Consider the following 26,430-nt stretch of genomic DNA (forward strand, 5'->3'; position numbering starts at 1 on the left):
GTGCCCAGAGCGCCGAGGACAGCAGCGTGTGGAGGACACGTGGGGCGAGAGCAGCCCCTTCCTGCAGCGCGCAAGTGCCAGAGCCGGGCCTGCGGCTCCAAGCGCTGTCGGCGCGCTCTACTTCTCGGGCAGGCGGGAGCAGCTGCTGTTGCACCCAGGGGTCCATGGCTGAAGCCCGAGGGCGGCCAGAGCAACCCAGCCATTGCAGGTAAGCGAGAGGGGCACTGGGAAGGGAAGGGGGTGAAGGCTAGGCCAGGCCCGCAAAAAGGAGGCAGACGCCCGGGGGGGGGGCCATAAGGTGATCTCGCCTAGGGCGCAAAAAACCCTAGCACCGGCCCTGGGCACGTTGGCAATATGGTGCCTTGATGGCAATCGACTCCTCTATAAGCTTTGATATTCATGGAGGCATCTCAGGGAGTCTCCCCTTCAACTGTCCCCAAAACCCTCCCAGCAAGATGCATGGCAAAAAGAAGCTAATCTGGAGTTCTACATCAGATTCCCAGCTATTTTCTGTGTCAGAAGGGGCAAGGAAACACACATATCCAAGCATTAGTGGCAAATAGTCTCCAAAGCAGAGCTACCAACTGAGCATAAGGAGATTTTTATTTTTATAGCAACACACAAGTTCAATATACAGACTGCAAAAGCTGATTGGAATACAGAACTTGAACTTTCATTATTACCCAGACATTTGGGAAATGTATTAGATCCAAAACCTAAGGTGTTATTAGATTTAAAATTAAGACTAATACAACAGAAAATAATATTTAGTGTTTATTGGACCCCTTTATGGTTGCATAAAAAAAAGGTTAGCCAAGATAGCTCAGCGTTATAGATGTGGCAAGGACAAAGAAAAGATTGGAAATTTTGGAAGAGATTAAGGAAAATGAAAAAGATTTATGCCAAACTCCAGGAAATGCGAAAGCGAAACAAAACATTAAAACGTTACAAACTCAGATGTCAATACTCTTGAACCAAAAATCGAATGGAAAATAAAAATGTCAAAACAAAGAAACTTTGAATTCTCTAATAAACTGGGAAGAATGTTAGCTTGGCAATTAAGGAGTAAACAAAAAGAAAATGTGATAAACAAATTCGAAGTTGGGGGAAATTATTGATGATCCAAGGGAAATAATTTAAAATAATTTAAACTACTTTAGGGAATTATATCAAGAAGGGAAAGAAAACCAAGACAAAACAGAAAAAATACCTGTTTAAAAAATTTCAAGAGTCTCCTCCAGCACCATAATTCAAAAGCATCAATTCTTTGGCGATCAGCCTTCTTTATGGTCCAGCTCTCACCAGCTCTCACTTCCATACATCACTACTGGGAAAACCATAGCTTGAACTATACGGAACTTTGTCGGCAAGGTGATGTCTCTGCTTTTTAAGATGCTGTCTAGGTTTGTCATTGCTTTTCTCCCAAGAAGCAGGCGTCTTTTAATTTCGTGACTGCTGTCACCATCTGCAGTGATCAAGGAGCCCAAGAAAGTAAAATCTCTCACTGCCTCCATTTCTTCCCCTTCTATTTGCCAGGAGGTGATGGGACCAGTGGCCATGATCTTGGTTTTATTGATGTTGAGCTTCAGACCATATTTTGCGTTCTCTGTTGTTGGAAAAGAGTGTTTGTGATGACCAGCTTGTTCTCTTGACAGAACTCTATTAGCCTTTGCCCTGCTTCGTTTTGAACTCCAAGGCCAAACTTGCCAGTTGTTCCTTTTATCTCTTGACTCCCTACTTTAGCATTCCAATCCCCTATAATGAGAAGAACATCCTTCTTTGGTATCATTTCTAGAAGGTGTTTTAAGTCTTCATAGAATTACTGTAGTCAATCGTTAGTTGGTGCAAAAACTTGGATTACTGTGCATCGTTAGTTGGTGCATAAACTTGGATTACTGTGATGTTAAAAAGTCTGCCTTGGATTCGTATCGAGATCATTCTATCATTTTTGAGATTGCATCCCAGTACAGCTTTTGCCACTCTTTTGTTGACTATGAGGGCCACTCCATTTCTTTTACAGGACTTTCCAATTACTATGATGGAAATTCAGCAGGCAATTTCTAATGTAAAACTTGGAAAACACCAGACCCAGATGGTTTACCAGCTTCTTTTTATAAGAAATTGAAAGAATCCCAACACAACCGCTTATGGAGGTTATGAATGAGATATTATGTAAAGGGCAATTGCCAGAATCGTGGCAAGACGCATTCATAACACTAATCCCGAAGCAGGATACAGATTCAACATCAGTTCATAATTATAGACCAATATCCCTCTTAAATAATGATTATAAACTTTTTGCAGCTATTCTGGCAAATAGATTAAAAAGTATATTAAAAGACACAATAAATGAAGAACCAGCAGGTTTCCTACAGGGACGTCAAATGAAAGATAACATCAGAACTGTAATTGACATATTGGAGTACTTGGAGGAGAGAAGTGACAAACAGCCATTATTAATTGTCCAGTAGCACCTTAGAGACCAACTAAGTTTGTTCTGGGTATAAGCTTTCGTGTACATCCACACTTCTTCAGATACCTGTGTGAATGCACACGAAAGCTTATACAGTCATACCTCTTGATAAATCCGCTTCATGTTGCGTCTTTTCAGGTTACAGACACGCTGAACCTGGAAGTCCTGGAATGGGTTACTTCCGGGTTCAGCGCGTCTGTAACCTGCGTGCATGCACAGAAGTGCGATTTCATGCTTTGTACATGTGCAGAAGTGCCAAATCTTGCTTTGCACAGAAGCACCGCATTGCATCACACGCATGGGCAGATGCGGCGCTTCATGTTGCAGCCTTTCCATGTTGTGAACGGGCCACTGGAACGGATCCCATTTGCAACATGAGGTACCACTGTACCCAGAACAAACTTAGTTGGTCTCTAAGGTACTGCTGGACAATTTTTTATTTTATTTTGACTGTGTTAGACAAACAAGGCTACCATTAATGTTTGTCAATGCAGAAAAGGCATTTGACAATGTGTCATGGAATTTTATTAAAAAACGATAAAATCAATGGGCCTGGGGGAGACTTTTAGTAGTGGCACAGACGCCTATATATATGCCATTTGCAGAGGAGTGGTGCCATCATTGGAGGGTTCATCAGGGTTGCTGATCACTGATTGATGCCGATTCAAAGATCTTAAGAGCATCCTTAGGAAACAGAATCCAGCAAGCCATAGCATCAGTTGCTAAGAATGACCAAACCAGTTTTATAAAAATGAGACAAACATCAGATTATATCATATTAGTATGGCATTGATAGAATTAAACAAAAGTAAAGATCAATTCCCAATTTTATCACTAGTTGCTGAAAAGGAGCAGTATATGGAGCCATCTTTCACTAAATCTGGATTTCCTTTGGACTTTAAAAACAAATTGAAATAGTGTATTACTCGCCTACATATACAATGAAAGTGAATGGTATCATGATTTCACCCTCTGCTTTGTGGGGCTAAGGCACCACACTCACATCCACCTCAGAACCCTTGCACAACTGTCCCCCCTGTAAGGTGCACAGCCTGAGGTTATTTAACTACATATTCATTGAAAAGCAAGATGTGGCCTTTGAAGTGCACTGTTGTGGGTGTGAACACTCTGTACGTCTGCTACAGAAGACAGGGGAGCAGTTCTTCTGAAACTAAACTCCTCCTGGGTATATCAGGATGTGCTCATAACAGCCCACAAACTGCATCAGTTGGTGGGCAGGATTTCAATCTGTACTCTGATTAGGCAAAGGAATGCAATGTTTCATGCCCTGTCTTATCAGTTGATGGCGAATGGATTCCTCTTGATGATGCCAACTGAGTTGCAAGAACATTTGTTGATGATGACGACATGTGGGAAAGTATACACCAGGCATCACCAAACTTCGGCCCTCCAGATGTTTTGGACTACAATTCCCACCATCCCTGACCACTGGTCCTCTTAGCTAGGGATCATGGGAGTTGTAGGCCAAAACATCTGGAGGGCCACAGTTTGGGGTTGCCTGGTATACACCAGTCTTATGCACTCATGCATTTGGATCAGAAGAGGATAGCAAGGAAGGAAGATAGCATGAAGGAAGGTGCCATTCTGGGCGACACCTTGGACCAGTAAGTTTTCATGCAAGAGTGAAAAAGTTCAGAGGAACAGATGTCACTCCTTCATGTTAGGTCCACTCACTGGAACATCTGGCTCAGTATGGTCCAGGCAGGACTCTCTTCCAGCCCTAGTGGAAGATGGTGGGGAAACAAATCTGGAGCCTTCTGTCTCCAAAAGCAGAGCCTCCACCACAGAGTTATGCCAACCCCGAAAAAGATTTCTCACCAGTGGCTTCCACTGCTTTTGATCCCTGCCTTTGATCAAGCAAGAGGTGTTCAGTGACACCGCTGTTATAGCAAGCACCACACCTTTAAGGCAGGTTCTGGTCCACTGTCCCACAATCCCAGAGACCCAGTGGATCAGGGGATCACACAGCCCTACCTTTCCACTTCGGTTGCACCCTGCGCAGAAGGTGATATCCCCCACCCCATTCCAGATCAGGAAACTGAGTGGACAAAAATCTCACCCGGCCATTCATGATCACCCTGGAGATGTGCTTGTGGTAGAACAGACACTCTCCATGTCCATCTCAGCCAGATTGCAATGTGGAGAGAAGCAGCAATGACCACATTTTGCAAAACAGGTGGGCAGATCCAGCAGCACTCTTCCTACCTTCTTACTTTCTCCTTGCCAGTGATGACTCTCCTCCTCCTGGCTAATTTCCACTTCATAGCAGTTGGATATTTTTCAATCCATGGCAGCTTTCAGGAGAAAGAGATCTTTCTGTACTTATGTGTTCAGATGTAAAGGCTCTTGGTGTGTGTTTGGGTTCAACCAGAAATCTTCCCTTGTGCTGCCAAGTGTCTCCCACCAAATGCCATTGCCCACCTATCAGACTATAAATGACACATAAACACCAGCTTCCCACCCAGGCGTAGGTCAACTGGCACACTTGAATAAGGAAGAATCAGCAAGAGAGAGAGAGAGAGAGAGAGAGAGAGAGAGAGAGAGAGAGAGAGAGAGAGAGAGAGAGAGAGAGAGAGAGAGAGAAGTTGATAAACCAGGTGAGTTATCTCCCCCCTTCTGATCTCTTTGACTCTCCATGCTGGTCTTTGAATGGCAGCTATATCTCCAAAGTGAGCATCAAACTTACAATGGGGCACCTTTGCATCTCTTGGTTCCCCAAGAATTGATAAATCTATAAAGTAAAAATGATTTGGACTTGAGGATTTGTAACTCCTTGCTTTGTTCTATGTGGGTGAGATAATGTGTGTTCTTTCCAATTAGAAAGAAAGAGAATGCCTCGCCCTCTGGCCAATGGATACAGGAAACTCAGCCTAGCAATTGCCTGTTTTGTGTTTTCTGTCTCCAGATGCAGCCTTCCTCCGACCCCAGGCTCAGCCTCCTTTGCATCAGCCTTGTTCTGATATGCCAGCTCTCTCTTGGCTTCGCAATGAGAATAAGAAAAGCAGAAAATCCCTATGGTCCATCTGGTAAGGTATCATTTCATCTCGGAGGTGGTTGGTGTTTCCTTGCAGCTTCTGGCAGCATTAGAAAGTCCAGTGTAGATCCATCGGCATTTCTGCCCAAACTCTCGTGTGCCGTTTTGGGTTAAAGCATCAGAGCAGGCAATTCCAGCCCGTCTTGGATGATGTGTATTGTGTTTCACAAATGCTCTATATATACTGAGCATCTTAACAACTTAATGACTTAAAGCCCTAACAGTGTATTGTGTTTAATCAGCTTCCGAGGATAAAAATAGTGGCACCCCTTTCTGAAGAGGTGAGTTTTAGCCACTGTGATCCATGTGCTGGTCATGGTCCAGGCTAGACTACTGTAATGTGTCAGGTGTGGGTCTGCCTCTGTAGACTGTTTGGTTGAAAATGCAGTAGGCAGAATCCTGTTCTGTTTACAGCACGCAGCTTCAATAGCACTTAGATCATACCAGTTTTAATGTCTCCCAGTGCATTTTAACATGCTGACCTTGAGGCCCCTGAATGGGATGGACCCATGCAAACTGTGGACTTGTTTGTGCCTGTATCCTCTTCCGTGCGCACAGACGTTCCAGGTGGAAACTTGTCTGTCCACCATCTTCATCTGTCAGTTGAGCTACCCCAAGTATAGTTGCAGTGAACAGCTACACTTTTCAGAAGGCCTTAAAGAGCCAAAGAGACTTCACATGAATCATTCTTTCCCCATATTTTTGGAATAGCCTTTTGCTATTAGAATTTCAACTTGTTTGCAGTGAATCATTCTTGGTTTAATAGTATTTATTTCCTACTGGTTTTAATTATCGGTTGAAATAAGATTATCTATTGCTGTTAGTCTCATTAGCTTCCCTTGGCTGGAAAATTGGCAGGTAAATAATTTAATGCAATACAATGAAAATATTATACGTCATATTGGGGACCAAGAAAATGGTGGACCCTGTAACCTGGCACCTCTTTGCAGGTTCTCAATTTCCCTTTGCCTTTTATGGCACCCCAAATATATTTTATTTCCACTGTTTCATGTGCTAATGTTCTTCATTTCCATTACCTCAAGGATGCCTCCGGGGCTGGACCAGAGAAAAGGGAAGCTGCTATCGAGTCTTTTCCAACCCACTGACATGGCACGAAGCAATGGTAAGAGGGGCCTCTAGGTATTTGAGTGGGTCCAGAAAGAGCAAGGGCACAAAACACAAAATATGCTTGAGAGTCTCTGCAGAAGACCTGTTATGAATCTCAATCCCATGGCCATGTTTTTCATCTCAAGAGCTGATGAGATGTCATTTATGGATCTGAAGTGAGGTTTTCCTTCAGTAGGCCTTGGGCAACCAGCTCAGTATATCAGTTTATCTTTCTTCTCAGATTCAGATGAGGCTGAGGAAGCTGTGGACCACTAGTGGGCTGGATTATTTATTTATTTATTTATTTATTTATTTATACCCCGCCCTTCCCAATCAAGACCGGGCTCAGGGCGGCTAACAGCAAAAATATCAACACAAGTTAAAAAAAAACCAATTCAATTAAAATGCAGATTAATACAATGTTAAAATTCAATTTTAAAATAAAATTAAGTAAGATAAAACCATTATAAGAGAAAACCTTAGGGGAGGGTAACCCCCCTGCGTCAGTCCAAAGGCCGAGCAGAACAGCTCTGTCTTGCAAGCCCTACGAGCCCTATGAGGGCCACCAGGCTGAAACTCAATCCTGGAAAGGCTAAAGCCGCCTATTAATTCTCAGCGGACAATAGTTAAAGGGAACTATCCCTCATTAAATTTTAACCGAATTTTAACTTAAAATAGGATTATGAAACAGTATTATTCAAAGATGATACTCAAGAACTATCTATTTTATGTATTATTGGTTTTCTTTTTCTTTTTTTGCTGGTCTATGACCGTAATAAAGATATTATTATTATAATCCTGGAAAGGTGCAGGTTCTGGGGGATAGTGGTTGGATAGATACGCTGTTCATAGGCTTCTTTAAGATGGCTTGAGATGGTGGGCTCATCATCCCAGAAAAGACCCTCTTGCCCCAAAGGTTGGAGCACTTACTCAGGTTTGAAGAAGGCTCCAATATGTTCTGCTTTCAAGTGAGCCCCCAGGGACAGGTGGGTTCATAAATGATGCCCATTTGTTGGGAATAGCATGGAGAACCCAAAGTATGTTAGAGCAAGTCAGAACAACTTATACAATAAGGGATGAGTCAAGCAAGATCCACAACAGCCACTGAACACACATTTGAAGAACGTGGAGTTCCCCTAAGAGTGCAGGGAGCTGTAGGTTGCTGTCCACAGGGCTACAGTTCCCATGGTTCTTGGGTATAAGCTACATGTTTACTAAAGGTGCTTGAAATGTTTGGTGTGGGAGTCACTGAAGCCCACCAGGAAAATAACAGCCGTGCTGAGTACCCTGAGGGATGTCATCTGATGCACCAGCTAGTTTGCTTGCACTGCTCTGACCTCAAGCTGCCCTGTCCAAATAAATAGCAGTGATGCCCCTGCTATGGTAGGGCCTTTCCTGGCATTCTCCTACCATGTCCCAATCAGCCAAGTCTATCCCAATAGAATGGGTCTTTTGCCAGGTACTGTTCCTCCTTGGGGAAAGGAATATATGAACTGATCAACACAACTACCTGCACTTTTTCATTCTTTCAAGGCAAGGCTTTCACCTCTCCTTGGGGACATGTTGGCTGTTGTGTCCAGCTTCTGCGCAGACATAAAATGACCACTACGCCACTGGACATTGCCCGAGCGTGCTGCATGATGGATCTGGCTGCCTTAAAACTGCACATGCAATTCATTAGATGGGGATTGTCAGGGTTTGTTGTGACTACTCTTGAGTAACGACCATCCACATGCTTGTCTTTCAGACGTTTTTATTGGTGCACATTATTTACAGTGTAACGGATTGCTCATCCCATGTCTACCCGCTCGAGTCAGATTCCTGCACTAAATCCTTCCGCGTTCGCGACCAGCATAAAAGCCTCGGAACTGAGAAGCGCCTCCCTTTCCTCCTCTTTCTCAATTCTGGCGTAGGAGGGACAGGTCTTCTGTCTGACCTATTCCTGTCCACTCTTCCCGCCTCCCTCTCTTCCTCCCTATGGAGCAGAGGCTCTTTAGTGTTGCCAGAGCCCTGGCACTCCCTCTCCGTTCCCTGACTCACCCCTTCAGACCCCTCGCTCTCATGACTGCTTGGAGACGGGCTGCTTCTGATGAGGGGGGAGGGTTCTCTATAATCCCCCCCCCTTACAGGGATGATGGGGAAAAATTTGGCTCTGAAGCACCTTTTTATGAGAGCAACTCGATCTAGCATGTCCTGAAATAACACACATCAAAAAATATTTTGAACAAGCACACATACACTGCGCATGACATGCAGTGTATGCAAGTGAGGTAAGCACATTATGAGGTATGCACACACAGACACCAGAGAATTTTGAGGGGCCCTGGCCACTTCTTTGAAGATTTGTGGGGCTCTTGGCCCCCTGTCCCCCAGTTGGCGCCACTGTATTAGAGGAAATTGTGGATAAAGTATATTATTGAAATTAACACCCAAAGCTGCAGTATAACAGGGGAAATTGCAAACAAATGTTTTTTATATTGGAGCAATGTCCACTTAAATGCTGCTGAATTCTCCTGATAACTTTTCTTTCTATAAACAAAATCACAAACTGAAAGTGGAGAATCTAATTTAAAATCAAATAATGAAGAAACTGAACGAGACACAAAAGGGGATACTGCACCATGCTGGATCTCAGGTGGCCAAACAAAGCTTGCATTTCAATCAGTCACATGTCCGGAGCTGGATTTCCATGTATTGCGACTGCAATATTCAACCTTGAGCCTGACTTTGAGGACAATTCAAAGGTAACTCTAGTTGCATAAAACTCATTCTTTTTTCCACCTCTCAGAAAGTCTGCCGTGTATTTGACCCAACTGCTGAGCTTGCCTCTATCCATGATGCGGAAGAACTGCGTTTGGTGTCTAATATGCTTCTAATTCCAGTGGAACTACGTGTGTGGATTGGCTTGTCAGATGAGGATAAGGTGAGTCTCCAGGGCTTCCTCCTCCTCCTCAGTCAGGACTGTTGGAGCTGATAGTCAATGAATTCAGTGGGAAGATTCTTCTATGGTGCTTCCCCAGCTGATGTCCTTGAAATGTTTTGAGAAGGTTCTCTGGACTCAACATACTGGAGGTGCAAACAGTTTTGGTCAGCTCCTGGCTGATGTCCTGCAGCTCAAATAATGTTGTCTGTGGTTCGTTTGGGTGGAATCATCAAGGAGTGTGTTGTGTCCTTGGAAGTGTCTCCTTGTGATCTGTTCTTTCTAAAGAGCATACCAACTCTCTTGTCCATACAGGATGGAAATTGGGAGTGGACAGATGGCTCTGCAGCCGAGTTCATGCCGTGGGCTGAGGGAGAACCTCAGAGTGGTAGCTCATGTGTCTACTTGTTTCGCTCGGACGGTAAGGAGTCCGCTCTCATGGCTTGGGGATTTGAAGCTGCCATGCTCAATGCAGTGCGGGTTGCAGCATTTTCTAAATTTCTACTGTGGCTATGAGATGTGCTTCTTCCCTGCTCTTTGGCCAAGAAGTCGGGAGTGAAAGGCTTCCTTTAGAGCCCGTTCATCTGTTTGGTAGAGGTATTTCCAAGCTGCCTTACAAGAATCTAGCCTTCCCAAAGTGGCTCAGACTGACAGGGAACACCATCCTAATCCACTTTTGCTTTCCACTCAAGGTCCTCCCCAGAGATCCCACCACCCGCCTTGGCCAATTTAGTATTGGATGGGTGGCTGGGTTTCTTTTGAATGGAATAAGAAGAAAGGACATTCTTGGGGCCACCGTGGGGGTGGGGGTGCATGTATTTTGAGGGTGTGGGGGTCCCACCAGCAGCAGCATGCCTAGGAGCCCCTGACGTCACTCTGCCATTTCTGTTTTTCTTTCCAGTTTTTATGAGATTTAGAGCTGAGAGTTGCCTATATGAAGAAGCCTTTATTTGTGAACATAGGCCAGCAAATGCATCCTCCTGACCTCTTCACTCTCTCTGGCTGATCCCATCAAATCTCAGAGGCTTCCATCCAATGCTGTCTTTCTACCAGCGTCCTGCTCTCACTGTAGCCTGCGATATACCTAATTGAATCCATTGTGAATTTCAGCACATGCCGCTGAAACAGCAGTCAACTACTTCCTTTTATTTACTTCTCCCCTCCCCCATGTCTCCTGTATCTTTTTTTCCCCTAATTGTAAGTCATTCAGGACATGCAAGTGGTCTCTTTTACTTTGCAAAGAACCAAATATGCACTTTTATGGCAGTGTCTACTAGAGCCCTGGGAAGGTTGAAGACTTAGTGAAAGCAAGCCCTCTGCAGAGGAGAAATGACTCTTTGCAGGTGCGGCTTGAATCAAAATCACACCTGCAAAAAGACAAAGTGGGACTTGCAGCCAGCCCCCTTGCAGCTGTGCTCTCAGCGCAAACCAGCTGCTTGTTGCTGAAAGGGTGTCTTCCAAAGGGGCTTGGGTCCAGCACTAATTAGATGAGAGCAACCCCCCCCCCCCGGTGGCAGTAGGACGTTCCCAATGGGACTTGCTCTTAGCACCAATCAGTGGGGAAGAGGAGGGCCTCTGAGATGCACTTTCCCATCAATTTAGAAGGGAAATCTATGGGGGGGGGGAATCTGTAATGCCACCAATTCATGGAGCGCTTGCTGTCCCCACGTCCTGGTAATCCGGAGCTCACTTTCAGCTTCCAATTGTCCCGTTGTCCACACCTAATGGTACATAGAATCATAAAATCGTGGAAGTGGATGGGACCCTGAGGGTATTCTAGCCCAATCCCCCTGCAATGCAGGAATCACAATGAAAACATCTCTGACAGACGGTCATCCAACCTCTGCTAACCTCCAAGGAAGGAGAGTCCACCACCTTCTGAGGGAGTCCATTCCACTGTCAAATAAACCTTACGTTCAGAAAGTTCTTCTTTGTGTTTAGCTGGAATCTCCTTTCTTTGAACTTGAATCCATTGAGGATATAGTTGGGAGGGGAACAGCCTCGCAGGTGCCCCATCCCTCGTATAATATACATAAGATGATGTGGAGTTGAGGGCAACAGACGCACTTGCAGAAAGAAACGTCGCAACCATTTTGAGATGCCAAGAGATCTACTTCACTGCAGATCCCTGACGTTTTTGTCATTCTGATGGAGAAACAAAACTTTTTAAAATGTGTGCATGCCTCTGCAAATATGCTTCAGTAATAAATACTCCTATATTGCATCCGCCCCAGTGGCTTCTCTGTCATTTGTGCACCCACTTCAAAGTGCTGGATAAGACCTTTGGCACATTGGCAATATGGTGCCTTGAGGGCAATCAACTCCTCTATAAGCTTTGATGTTCATGGAGGCATCTCGGGGAGTCTCCCCTTCACTTCCTGGTCCAACCAGACTTCTCTGTGACCCTTCCCCTCTGCAGGGAGGTGGGACCAATTCGGATGGTCCGCCCCCACCACTTAATGGATCCAAGTGGTTTCCAGAGAGTGGTAGGTGATGTTTTATCCCATGTTGATGGCCTTTCAGCTGATTCCCTGGTGGCCCGCTGGAATGCAGAGTTAACCAGGGCTATCGACTGTCTGGCTCCAAAGCGCCCTCTCCAATTGCATGGAGCCCAGACAGCCCCATTGTTTTCCCTGGAGCTGAGGGCGATGAAGCAATCGCAGAGATGGCTAGAGCGCCGGTGATGGAAAACTCATTTTGAATAGGACCAGACACAGGTTAGTGCTCAACTTCGAGCCCACCAAGTGGTGATAGCGATGGCGTAGAGAACTTTCTTAAACTGCTTCTTTTAAAAAACAAAACAAAACCCTCATTAGACCCAGCCTATATGGGCAAGCAGCCCAACTGCTTTTTTTGAAACAGTCAGTATAAAATAATGAAATTGAAGGCTGTTTCTAGGAACATAAATGGATTAAATAATAAAAAGAAAAGAAATAGACTCAGTCATTTATTGAAAAAACAAAATTGGGATGTAATATGTCTCCAAGAAATGCATATTAATAAAAAAAACATGAAAGGATATTAAAAATAATAAATTGGAATTGGAATTCATTGCGGCAGAAGAAAGGAAAAAGAGAGGAGTTTTAATCTATATTAAAGAAAAATGGGAACCAGAATTGGTATGGAGAAATGAGATTATTATTATTATTATTATTATTATTATTATTATTATTATTATTATGGAAGGAAGCTGTAAAAGAATACTGCCGAAAGATCAGAAAGATCCCACATTCAAAACAACTTCCCCATTCAGTTGATTATTAATGCGACGGATGGGTTTCATGAAGTGATATAAGTTTCTCATTGTCTGGTTTGAATTCACTAGGCTTCAGTGCTCCCTCCCCCCTTGTTCCTCTTTGTACCCCCACTGCTCTTTGTAATCCCACTGCCCACCACAAGGGGTGCTACTGCCCACTTTGGGAACCAATGACTCCTTTGTGGACCTGGTTCCCTTCGGAGCAACTTGTGAGAGATACTCATCTCTGTGGGTCTGCCTCCAATTAGCTTCCCAGAGTGACAAAAACATCTATTACTTTTATGCAAGAAGTGAAGTATCTCTGCGCTATTTGGACGCTGAAAGGAATGGACATGACAGGAAGCACAAACAAATTTGCATTAAAAAAACAGAGGTTCTGGTGGAGCATGAATGTATGTAGATAACCTTTTCCACCTTCTATTATATTTCCTAAACATGCACCGAAGCAACTCATGACCCAACCCAGGGTTCCATCAGGTGGGTGGACATCATTGCAATAGTCGTGGTTATCTGCAATCTTTTGCTCATTGCTCAGATACTTTATTCCATAAGGAAAGTTCTCCCTGTACCAGAAGGCAGAAAACAACTTCACAGTCAGATGGCCAGCTTCTCGGAGTAAGCCAAAGAAACGCACATTTAATAAACTAGCAGCCTGCAATAATACAGACTGTCTCGGCAGTAGCCTTAAAAAACACCGCAACCTGCCTGTTAGGTTTAATGGAAATATTTCTGATTTGAGTAATGCAGATAATGTTCACAGTAATCTTCTGAGGCTGTTGGAAGAACCAGCATATTCCCCGATGGTGGGAAATGCTGGTGGTGGCAGAAAAATTGTGTGAAAAGCTACTCTGGCAGCTTCTTACTGCTCAGCACAAAATGGACTGTAGAAGTGGACCCAAATTCCGCAGTCTTTTTTTCGGTCCCACCACCGAAATTCTCCATCTTTTTCTTAAAGCCAAGTGCCCCAGTGTGAAGTAGAGGCTCCCCAAGAGTGTGTCTGACAAGCAGAAGGGCCCTGAGGAAAGTGGGGTGAACATAGATACTGATGGAATCGTAGAATTGTAACATGAGAAAGAACTCCAAAGGTCCTCTAGCCCAACCCCTTGCAATGCAGAAATCACAACTGAAGCATCCAGGACAGGTGGCCATCCAAGCTCGGTTTAAAAAGCTCAAAGGAACGAGAGTCCAACAGGGAGTCTGTTCCATCGTCAAACAGCTCTTACTGCCAGAAATTTCTTCCTAATGTTGAGTCAGAATCTCCTTTCTTGTCATTTGAATCTACTGGTTCAGGTCCTCCACTGCAGACCATCTTCCATGTGAGGGCGCTTCAGATTTGTGAAGATGGCTATCTCATTCAAAGCAAAGTGGTTTAGTTGTGTGCAATTAGTTAACGTTTCCAGGAAGTTATTAGCCGAATCCTCTGGAGGATGGAGAAATAATATTTATGTACAAGGAGTACAAGATGTGGTATAGCTTTAACTATACGGACCTGGTACATCCTGCTTATCCATCCTGCTTTCTATATTCTATTAGCTGGTTCAATAGTCCCTCTATCTTTATCTTCAGAATCAAACAATCTCTTTACCTTTATCTTCAGAGTCACATACCATCTGGTTTTGTTCACACTCCAAACATACATATCTCCATTCATACTCTGAGACACTCATAGGCCTCACACAAGGAGGCCACAAAAAAAACACAAAGTTTAGTTTCTCAGGTGCACCCTCAATATAGAACAACTGTATGAAAATTAATGAATTCGATTGCTGACTTTCTGAATTGGATAAACACACATCAGTGATTGAGGATTTAGACAGAATGCCTAGTAAGATTTGCAGCCTTCTCTAGATTCAGTTCCAGTCTTTGGCCTTCATTCAGCCCAGTGTTGCCTCCAAGCAGCCGGTCTTGATTCAGATTCATTTCATGGACAATTAGTGGCCCAAAGTCACCCACTGAGCTTCATGGCTGAGTGGGGATTTGGAACATGGGCTCTCCCAGACCCTAGTCCAATGCTTTCTCCATAATTTTCTAACATTATAGAATTTCCTGCACTTTCTGCTGCCTGGATGGCTGCTCATCCATAGAGCTTTGAAAGGAAAGTGGTCTGGGTGTGCTTTTGGCTTGAGTGCATCTGTCTGATTATTACAAACTCAAATGCATATGACACCCCACCCCACCCCCCACAATATTATCTATAAAGCCTCTGAAACGATCGCAAACAGGAGAAGTTAAAGTTGACATGATTTTCAGCAACTGAAGCAGAGAAAGAAAGAAAGACAGACAGACAGGTGAGTAGCTTTCCCAGATTGCTGTTTAGTTGGCCAGTCCTTGGAGAAGTGCTCAGTGGTACCAGATTCTCACAGCAGTTTTGAAGTGGAACTAAAGGGGTTTAAAAAAAGGTAAAGGACCCCTGGACAGTTAAGTCCAGTCAAAGGCAACTATGGGGTTGTGGCACTCATCCCGCTTTCAGGCCGAGGGAGTCGGTGTTCGTCCACAGACAGCTTTCTGGGTCAGCAGGACTAAACTGCTTCTGCTGCAATGAGACTCTGTGACGGAAACCAGAGTGCACAGAAACGCTGTTTAGCTTCCCACCACAGCAGCACCTATTTATCTACTTGCGCTGGTGTGCTTTCGAACTGCTAGGTTTGCTAGAGCCAAGACAGAGCAATGGGAGCGCACCCTGTTGTGGGGATTTGAACCGCTGACCTTCTGATCGGCAAGCCCAAGAGGCTCAGAGCTTTAGACCATAGCACCATTGCAGAGACTAAGCCAAAAGTCAAAGCTGGGGAGGTGTTTCAGGTGGGGATGGGGTACATTCAACACAGTCATGAACGTTAAATCTCAAACGTTGATGGTACATTTCATGGCAAAGAAATTAAGAGTCAATAAAACACATTCTTTTCAAATGAGAAAAGAAAAATCCCAAACTGTCAATGCAAAGCAAACATCTCTGGACCATCAATTAGATTTTTTAATCTACGAGAGGGGGGAGGGAGGGGGAGAGGGAGAGATGGTGGGGAGGGAAAGGGAGAGAGAGAAGAAAGAGAGAGAGAGAGAGAGAGAAGGAAGGAGAGAGAGAGAAGGAATGGAGAGAGAGAGAAGGAAGGAAGGAGAGAGGGGGGGAGAGGGGGAGAGAGGGAAAGAGAGAGAGGAGGGAGGGAGGGAGAAGGAAAAGAGAAAGGGAGAGAAGGAAGGGAGAGAGAGAGGAAGAGAGAGAGAGGAGGGAAGGAGGGAGGGAAGGGGGAGAGAGAGGAGAGAGGGAAAGGGATGGAGGGAGAAGGAAAAGACAGAGGGAGAGAAGGAAGGAGAGAGAGAGAGAGAGAGAGAGAGAGAGAGAGAGAGAGAGAGAGAGAGAGAAGGGAGGGAGGCAGAAGGAAGGAGAGTGAGAGAGAGAAGGAAGAGAGAGAGAGAGAAGGGAGAGAGGGAGGGAGAGAGAGGGAGTAGGGAGCGATGGAGAGAGAGAGAGAGAAGTGGGAGAGAGAAGGAAAGAAGGGGAGAGTGTGGAGAAGGGAGGGAGGGAGAAGGAAGGAGAGAGGAGGGGAAAGAGAGAAGGAAGGGAGAGGGGAAGGGAGGAAAGGGGGAGAGAGAGAGAAGGGAGAGAGGGATAAAGAGATAGAAGGGAGGGAGGGAGAGGGATGTACTGTATTAGGAGAATATGTTTGAAGTCTTTTTTCCAGCTTTGTTTCAGCTTGGATCCAGTGCTGAATTATTATTATTGTTATTATTGTTATTATTATTGTTATTATTGTTATTATTGTTATTATTATTTATTTTATTATACTATCCCCGCACGGCATAGCTCATAGCTGTGGACCCTTTGCTTGGAAATTAAACAAAGGGTCTGCTGGTTTAAGGTTTCCAGACTCAAAAGAGAGCAGGGCAATTAAAGGCACAGAAGTCCTATCCTCGATTGAGTCTGGCAACCCTAACCACATGCCATTGCCCATCTATCAGACTATAAATGACACAAAAGGACCAGCTTCCCACCCAGGCATAGCTCAACTGGCACACTTGAATAAGGAAGAAAGAGAGAGAGAGAGAGAGAGAAGTTGATAAACCAGGTGAGTTATCTTCCCCCTTCTGATCTCTTTGACTCTCCATGCTGGACTTTGAATGGCAGCTATATCTCCAAAATGAGCAGCAAACTAACAATGGGGCACCTTTGCATCTCATGAACCAGCTCCCCAACAAATCATAGTTGATAAATCTATAAAGTAAAAATGATTTGGACTTGAGGATTTGTAACTCCTTGCTTTGTTCTATGTGGGTGAGATAATGTGTCTTCTTTCCAATTAGAAAGAAAGAAAATGCCTCACCTTCTGACCAATGGATACAGGAAACTCAGCCTAGCAATTGTCTGTTTTGTGTTTTCTGTCTCCAGATGCAGCCTTCCTCCGACCCCAGGCTCAGCCTCCTTTGCATCAGCCTTGTTCTGATATGCCAGCTCTATCTTGGCATTGCAACGAGAATAAGAAAAGCAGAAAATCCCTATGGTCCATCTGGTAAGGTATCATTTCATCTCGGAGGTGGTTGGTGTTTCCTTGCAGCTTCTGGCAGCATTAGAAAGTCCAGTGTAGATCCATTGGCATTTCTGCCCAAACTCTCGTGTGCCGTTTTGGGTTAAAGCATCAGAGCAGGCAATTCCAGCCAGTCTTGGATGATATGTATAAGAGTTTTTTCTGCACTAGTCCAGTAAAACGCTTCTGCTGCGCAGACCAGAAACAAAATAAAAAAAATTCCATCAGTAGCACCTTAAAGACCAACTAAGTTTTTATTTTGGTATGAGCTTTCGTGTGCATGCACACTTCGTCAGATACATGCATGCACACGAAAGCTCATACCAAAATAAAAACTTAGTTGGTCTTTAAGGTGCTACTGAAGGAATTTTTTTTATTTTGCTTCGACTCAGACCAACACGGCTACCTACCTGTAACTAGACCAGAAACAGTTCTCTTTGCAGAGAATTAATCAAGCACAGCGGCTGGATTCTTGTTGCGGTAAAAGCCTTGTAGCTTTGCCAGTAACAACCCGCGGAAGCCCAACTTTCGAAGACAGTTTTATTGCACACAGATAACACAGACACCTCCAGAGCTTTCAGGCATGGCTGCTCCACACCCCACAGGCAAACCAAACAAATGCTCTATATATATACTGAGCATCTTAACAACTTAATGACTTAAAGCCCTAACAGTGTATTGTGTTTAATCAGCTTCCGAGGATAAAAATAGTGGCACCCCTTTCTGAAGAGGTGAATTTTAGCCACTGTGATCCATGTGCTGGTCATGGTCCAGGCTAGACTACTGTAATGTGTCAGGTGTGGGTCTGCCTCTGTAGACTGTTTGGTTCAAAATGCAGTAGACAGAATCCTGTTCTGTTTACAGCACGCAGCTTCAATAGCACTTAGATCGTACCAGTTTTAATGTCTCCCAGTGTATTTTAACATGCTGACCTTGAGGCCTCTGAATGGGATGGACCCATGCAAACTGTGGACTTGTTTGTGCCTGTATCCTCTTCCCTGCACACAGTTGTTCCATTTGGAAACTTGACTGTCCACCACCTTCATCTGTCCGTAGGTCTTTTCTGTGGTGGCTCCACACCTTTGGAACCCCCCCCCCAGTATAGTTGCAGTGAACAGCTACACTTTCTTGGTTTAGTAATATTTATTTCTTCCTGGTTTTTATTATTGGTTGAAATAAGGTTATTTATTGCTGTTAGTCTCGTTAGCTTCTGTTGGGTGGAAAATTGGCAGGTAAATAATTTAATGCAATACAATAAAAATATATTCTGTTATTTGGGCAGAAAAAAGTGGTGGACCCCATAACTAGGCACCTCTTTGTGGCTGCTCAATTTCCCTTTGGCTTTTATGACACCCCAAAGATATTTCTTATTTCCACTGTTTCATATGCTGACACGACCATGTTGAATGCTAATGTTCTCCCTCTCCGTTACCTCAAGGATGCCTGCAGAACTGGATCAGAGATGAGAGAAGCTGCTATCGAGTCTTTTCCAACCCACTGACATGGCACGAGGCAGTGGTAAGAGGGGCCTCCAGGTGCTTTGAGTGGGTCTAGAAAGAGTAAGGACACAAACCACAAGATATGCTTGTGAGTCTCTGCAGAAGACCTGTTATGAATCTCAATCTCATGGCCATGTTTTTCATCTCAAGAGCTGATGGGATGTCATTTATGGATCTGAAGTGAGGTTTTACTTCAGTAGGCCTTGGGCAACCAGCTCAGTTTATCTGTTTATCTTTCTTCTCAGATTCAGATGAGGCTGAGGAAGCTGTGGAAGCACTAGTGGGCTGGATGAGGGTCACCAGGCTGAAACTCAATTCTGGAAATATGCAGGCTCTGGGGAATAGTGATTGGATAGATACGCTGTTCATAAGCTGGAAGTAGGCAGGTCTTCTTTAAGATGGCTTGAGATGGTGGGCTCATCATCCCAGAAAAGACCCTCTTGCCCCAAAGGTTGGAGCACTTACTCAGGTTTGAAGAAGGCTCCAACATGTTCTGCTTTCAGCTGGGCCCCCAGGGACAGATAGGTTCATAAGCAACATCATTTTATCAGGAACAACTTGGAAAACCCACCATATCTTAGAGACGATGCGAGCAGAATCCACAACAGCCATTGAACACACATTTGAGGAACATGAACTTCCCCTAAGAATCCTGGAAACTGCAGGAATTTTGGGAGGTAATCTACAATGAGCTCAAAAAGATCTTTAAGATTTCCTTTATTAAAAAACTGGAAGCTTGGGGATATTAGGTTCAGACATACCTAAGAAAGCGAGGTAGATATTCTTGTATGCCACGGTAGCTGCCAGAATGCCATACTGATCAAACATTTATTAAAGATTGGGACATGCACCAAAAATACCTTAAGGAACATTGTAATAACATGATGTCAATGACAGGCCTTGAATGACTTCTGTGGTATGATGGATAATTATAGGAGAAGAAATCATTAATGAAAATTAATAAAAGAGAATGAATAGTGCGCTAGGTGGATTAAGTGGTAGATACAGGATGGGGTGACGAGAAGTCGACATAAATATAAGAAGAATTTATTGTTATCTGAGGTAACAATTACTACTATTGTCTCTATTTTCTGGATAATTTTTTTTGTTTGCTGTTTCTTTTTAATTTCAATAAAGCATTAAAAAATTAAAAAGAAAATAACAGCCAAAGCTGCAGTATATCAGGGGAAATTGCAAACAAATGTTTTTGTACTGGGGCAATGTCCACTCAAACGCTGCTCAATTTTCCTGAGAACTTTTCTTTTTATAAACAAAATCACAAACTGAAAGTGGTGAATTTAATTTAAAATCAGATAATGAAGAAACTGAGCGAGACACAAAAGGGGATACTGCACCATGCTGGACCTCAGGTGGCCAAACAAAGCTTGCATTTCAATCAGTCACATGTCTGGAGCTGGATTTCCATGTATTGCAATTTCCAATATTCAACCTTGAGGACAATTCAAACGTAACTCTAGTTCAGGCATCCCCAAACTGTGGCCCTCCAGATATTTTGGCCTACAACTCCCATGATCCCTAGCTAACAGGACCAGTGGTCAGGGATGATTGGAATTGTAGTCCAGAACATCTGGAGGGCTGAAGTTTGGGGATGCCTGCTCTAGTTGCATAAAACTCATTCTTTTTTTCCACCTCTCAGAAAGCCTGCCGTGTATTTGACAAGACTGCTGAGCTTGCCTCTATCCATGATGAGGACGAACTGGGTTTCTTGGCTGACAACCTTAAACAATCAATGGAACTACGTGTGTGGATTGGCTTGTCAGATGAGGATAAGGTGAGGCTCCAGGGCTTCCTCCTCCTCCTCAGTCAGGACTGTTGGAGCTGATAGTCAATGAATTCAGTGGGAAGATTCTTCTATGGTGCTTCCCCAGCTGATGTCCTTGAAATGTTATGAGAAGGTTCTCTGGACTCGACATTCTGGAGGCGCAAACAGTCATGGTCGGCTCCTGGCTGATGTCCTACAGCTCAAATAATGTTGTCTGTGGTTCATTTGGGTGGAATCATCAAGGAGTGTGTTGTGTCTTGGAAGTGTCTCCCTGTGATGTGTTCTTTCTAAAGAGCATACCAACTCTCTTTTCCGTACAGGATGGAAACTGGAAGTGGACAGATGACTCTGCAGCTGAGTTCATACCGTGGGCTGAGGGAGAACCTCATGATAAGGACATCAACTCATGTGCCACCTTGTTTCGTGCGGACGGTAAGCATAGCTGCCAAGTCTCCCGTATTCCCCGGGAAATCACCGTTTTTCCAGCTGTTCCTAGCTGAAAAAACGGATTTTTTTGTTTTTCCCCAGTTTATTCTGGCACGGCGGCCATTTTGGAACTGGGCACAGCAGCATCAAAGGTCACTTCTGAGCATGCTTCGCCCAGTACCAAAATGGCGACAGCGCTACTTCCGGTCTGCTACTTCCACCCGGTCCCTTATTTCTCCGACAGCAACTTGGCAGGTATGACGGTAAGAAGTCTGCTCTCAGAACTGGTACTTTGCAGCAGCTGCACTCAATGCAGTGCGGGTTGCAGTATTTTCTAAATTTCTACTGTGGCTATGAGATGTGCTTCTTCCCTGCTCTTTGGCCAAGAAGTCAGAAGTGAAGGGCTTCCTTTAGAGCCCGTTCATCTGTTTGGTAGAGGTATTTCCAAGCTGCCTTACAAGAATCTAGCCTTCCCAAAGTGGCTCAGACTGACAGGGAACACCATCCTAATCCACTTTTGCTTTCCACTCAAGGTCCTCCCCATAGATCTCACCACCCGCCTTGGCCAATTTAGTATTGGATGGGTGGCTGGGTTTCTTTTGAATGGAATAATAAGAAAGGACATTCTTTGTGGCCACCGTGGGGTGGGGAACACATGTATTTTGAGGGTGTGGGGGTCTCACCAGCAGCAGCAGCATGCCTAGGAGCCCCTGATGTCACTCTGCCTAAGCCCATTTTTTCTGTGTTTTTCCAGGTTTTGAGAAATTTAGAGCTGAAACTTGCAAAAATGTAGAGTCCTATGTTTGCAAACATAAGCCAAAATTGCCATCCTCCTGACCTCTTCGCTCTCTCTGGCTGACCCCGTCAAATCTCAGAGGCTTCCATCCAACGCTGTCTTTCTACCTGCACCTATTTCAGAATATGAAAACACCAGAACTGCCCTACTGCCCCATTCCAGTGCCTCATGTATTCCAGCGACCTGCTCTCACTGTAGCCGGCAATATGTACCTAATTGAATCCTGCAAGTAGCAAGAGCCCCCTTCCCTGGGAGCCCAGGATGAAGAACCTTTGTGGCCTGTCAGGTGTTTCTTGAGCACCACTAGCATCATCCTAGACAACTGGCCTTGATGAGTGGAGATGATGAGAGTTGGAGTCCACCAAGGTCAGGAGGACAACTGTCTCCTCATCCCTAATAGATGCCTCACTCCATTGTGAATTTAAACACTTCCCCCTGAAACAAGAGTCAATTACTTCCCTTTATTACTTTCTGCCCCTCCCAACTCACATGTCTCCAATATCCTGATTCAGATTGCAAGCCATCGAGGACATTCAACTGGTCTCTTTTACTTTGCAAAGAACCAATGCACTTTTATGGCAGTGTCTACTAGAGCCCTGGTAAGGGTGAAAGTCGATTAATGAAAGCAAGCCCTCTGCAGAGGAGAAATGACTGTTTGCAGGTGCGGCTTGAATCCAAACCACACCTGCAAAAAGACAAAATGGGACTAGTAGCCAGCCCCCTTGCAGCTGTGCTCTCAGCGCAAACCAGCTGCTTTTGCTAAAAGGGTGTCTCCAAAGGGGCTTGGGTCCAGCACTAATTAGATGAGAGCAAACACCACCACCACCACCCCGGTGGCAGTAGGACGTTCCCAATGGGACTTGCTCTTAGCACCAATCAGTGGGGAAGAGGAGGGCCTCTGAGATGCACTTTCCAATCAATTTGTAAGAGACATCTATGGGGGGGGGGAATACCATATGTAATGCAACCAATTCAAGGAGTGCTTGCTGTCCCCATTCCTCTTTGCAGAGGATTAATCAGGAGCTCACTTTCAGCTCCCCGTTGTCCCGTTGGCCACACCTAATGTTACAAAGAATCATAAAATTGTGGAAGTGGATGGGACCCTGAGGGTATTCTAGCCCAATCCCCCTGCAATGCAGGAATCTCAACGAAAACATCCCTGGGAGACGGTCATCCAACCTCTGCTTTCAAAGCTCCAAGGAAGGAGAGTCCACCACCTTCTGAAGGAGTCCATTCCACTGTCCAATAATCCTTACGCTCAGAAAGTTCTTCCTTGTCTGTAGCTGGAATCTCCTTTCTTTGAACTTGAATCCATTGAGGGTATAGTTGGGAGGGGAACAGCCTTGCAGGTGCCCCATCCCTCGTATATTATACCTAAGATGATGTGGAGTGAGGGCAACAGACCCGCTTGCAGAAAGAAATGTCGCAACCATTTTGAGTTTCAGTGCTTTTTTTCTTTAAAAATAATGTTTAGGGGTTCTCTCATTTTCCTACTCATATTGAAATACTTCCCCTCAATGAGGCCACAAAATATTTAGGGGTATTCATCCCCCTGCATCCCTCCAGAAAAAACCCACTGGATCTACTGGACAATGAGCAGAAGAAAAAGCTCTCCTTCACTGCAGATCGCTGACCTATAAGTCATTCTGATAGGGAAGCATAACTGTCTATAATGTGTCATGCCACTACAAATATGCTTCAGAAATAAATACTTCTATATTGCACCTGCCTCGCTGGCTTCTGTGTCATTTGTGTAACCACTTCAAAGTGCTGGTTAGAGCCTTCAACACGTTGGCCTTGAGGGCAATCGACTCCTCTATAAGCCATGAAACTCGTGGAGGCATCTCAGGGAGTCTCCCCTTCAAGAATCCCCAAAATCAGAACTGTATTTGTTTGGGAAGCCAGTGGGGCCATGGGGATAGGCACAGCTCTTCAGCTATTGGAAGATAGCTGTCATCTCTCAGTCTCCTCTTTTCCATGCTAAACATACCCAGCTCCTTCAACCGTTTCTCATAAGGCTTGGTTTGCAGTCAGGTCGTTGTTTATTTCCTTGACATTTGATGGGAGGGCATTTCACAGGTGAGGTGAGGATATGAGAGAGGTGAGGATGAGAGAGAGAGAGAGAGAGAGAGAGAGAGAGAGAGAGAGAGAGAGAGAGAGAGAGAACTGGCTGCAGAGGTGCAGAGAAGTGAATTCAAGAATTGAAAAATGAGAAATGCAGAGAATCCCTACCTGAGGGGGCTACCGTACATTTGGGCCTCCCAGCTCCATTCACACATTCATGTTCCCTGCATCCTCAGAATCTTCTTTGGGCACACCTTTCACTCCCTAGTCCTCCAAGGATCCAACTACTTCTCTAGCTAGTCCTCTGCTCCTCCTAATGTATTTAAAGGTTGCTTTCGTTTGCGATCTTTCTGTTTCCAGGAAAGTGCTCCTCAACTTCTATCAGCATCCTTCCTTGTCTGCTTGCATTCCCTTTGCCTGAATAGTTCCTTTCTTGTTCTCTTAATTTGTTCCTTTCTTGTTCCTTTCTTGTTCTCTTAATTTGGACAAGACTTCACTTTTAAAGAATTTAGGATGAGCCCAAGGCTGTAGCTAGGGGGTAGTGAGGTGGGCCCCCACCAGGGGTGCAGGCAAGGAGGGACGGGTGCAAAATCGGCTTAAAACATGCTCATAAATATGTCTATCAATAAAAATATCAATTATTGCCTCATTGTTGTTTAGTCATTTAGTCGTGTCCGACTCTTCGTGACCCCATAGACCAGAGCACGCCAGGCACTCCTGTCTTCCACTGCCTCCCGCAGTTTGGTCAAACTCATGTTCGTGGCTTCGAGAACACTGTCCAACCATCTCGTCCTCTGTCGTCTCCTTCTCCTAGTGCCCTCCATCTTTCCCAACATCAGGGTCTTTTCCAAGGATTCTTCTCTTCTCATGAGGTGGCCAAAGTATTGGAGACTCAGCTTCACGATCTGTCCTTTCAGTGAGCACTCAGGGCTGATTTCCTCATAAGAAAAGGTTTTTCATAGAGGGTGAAATGAATGGGTGAAGGGGGGGGTGGAGGAGAGGCAGAAAGAAGAGCTAATTTGTTCATGGCTAGGGGGCGCTATCTGGACGGTTCTGCCAGGGGCACAAGATCACCTACCCTGTTTCTCCGAAAATAAGACATAGCCATAAAATAAGCCATAGCATTATTTTTAAGCATTCAAGGAATATAAGCCATACCCTGAAAATAAGCCATAGTGTGTGTGTGTTTTAGGAAAAAGAAATATAAGATGGTGTCTTATTTTTGGAGGAAAACGGTAGCTACGGCTCTGGATGAGCCTGCTGGATTAGGCAAATGAACCACCTAGTCTAACATCCTGTTCTGCCAGTGGCTGACCACATGTCCTAATGGGAAGCCTGCAATGGGAAGAATTGTAGAGTCAGAAGGGACCCCAAGGGTCATCCAGTCCAGCCCCCTGCAATGCAGGAATCTCAGCTAAAGCATCCATGACAGATGGCCATCCAACCTCTGCTTAAAAACCTCCAAGGAAGGAGAGTCCACCACCTCCCAAGGGAGACCATTCCCTTGTCTAACAGCTCTTACTGTCAGAAAGTTCTTCCTGATTTAATTGGAATCTCAGATGAGAGCAATCTTAGTTGACATGGCCCCCAGATTGGACTGCCTGGGAGAAGAGAGAGCATATTTTCTCGGGAAAGTGATCACCGACACATCAGCCGGTGTGCGCCTCCTTCAGACGCACTGGAATGGCGGGAGGGGGAGTGCCCAGTTTCCCCCTCGTTCAATTGGGCAGCATTTGGGAAAGGTCATAGTGTCAGTTTGCATTTCTTAGTGCATAAAGTATTGATCTTATGTATAGAGATCTTTCCTAATCTACTTAATTCAAGAGGGTTCTGGAAGCTTCTCTGTGTGAAAGAAACAAGCAGAAGGTTCGTGATGTTTGGGTTATTCCTTCAGAGAGTGCAGCTGGCATAAACTGGTCCTGTTATCTCTTTCAGTCAAGGTTAGGCTGACTATAAGAGGCCAGAAGGAGCCTGGGTTTCTCTTTCTGTCTCTTTCCCTTCTGGCGGGGTCTTCTGTACATAGTATGCTTAGTGTTCAGGTTTAGTCTTATTATAATCTATTGTAAAGTCTGCTGCAACTGGATTTCTTATGGCCAGTGCCAGTCCTGAATGTATTGGATTTGTGATCAATGCCTTGTCGTGGCGAAGGGACTTGAATAACTCAGAGAAGCTATGAGCTATGCCGTGCAGGGCCACCCAAGATGGACAGGTCATAGTGGAGAGTTTTGACTAAACGTGATCCACCTGGAGCAGGAACTAGCAAGCCACTCCAGTATCCCTGCCAAGAAAACTCCATGGACATAGACAACAGAATCACTGCAGATGGTGACAGCAGTCACGAAATTAAAAGACGCCTGCTTCTTGGGAGAAAAGCAATGACAAACCTAGACAGCATCTTAAAAAGCAGAGACATTACCTTGCCAACAAAGGTCCATATAGTTAAAGCTATGGTTTTCCCAGTGATGATGTATGGAAGTGAGAGCTGGACCATAAAAAAGGCTGATCGCCGAAGAATGGATGCTTTTGAATTATGG

The 26,430-nt window shown here is 44.7% G+C and overlaps 2 protein-coding genes across 2 annotated transcripts; both read left to right on the plus strand.

Annotated features, from left to right (window-relative positions):
• Nucleotides 1-4,018: 4,018 nt before the first annotated feature.
• Nucleotides 4,019-11,663, plus strand: LOC148684690 (ovocleidin-17-like). The gene is made up of 6 exons (XM_088652548.1): nt 4,019-4,098; nt 5,315-5,520; nt 6,572-6,651; nt 9,424-9,558; nt 9,871-9,976; nt 10,457-11,663. Exons 1-6 carry the CDS (start codon nt 4,019-4,021, stop codon nt 10,537-10,539), a joined length of 690 nt encoding a protein of 229 aa, XP_088508674.1. The 3' UTR covers nt 10,540-11,663.
• A 648-nt stretch (nt 11,664-12,311) lies between these two features.
• LOC148684691 (C-type lectin lectoxin-Thr1-like) lies at nt 12,312-21,873 on the plus strand. The gene is made up of 6 exons (XM_088652549.1): nt 12,312-12,316; nt 17,108-17,313; nt 18,767-18,846; nt 20,485-20,619; nt 20,931-21,042; nt 21,791-21,873. Exons 1-6 carry the CDS (start codon nt 12,312-12,314, stop codon nt 21,871-21,873), a joined length of 621 nt encoding a protein of 206 aa, XP_088508675.1.
• Nucleotides 21,874-26,430: the final 4,557 nt, after the last annotated feature.

The sequence above is a fragment of the Zootoca vivipara genome, chromosome 9, assembly GCF_965207765.1.
Source record: "Zootoca vivipara chromosome 9, rZooViv2.hap1.1, whole genome shotgun sequence".
Classification (NCBI taxonomy): Eukaryota; Metazoa; Chordata; class Lepidosauria; order Squamata; family Lacertidae; genus Zootoca; species Zootoca vivipara.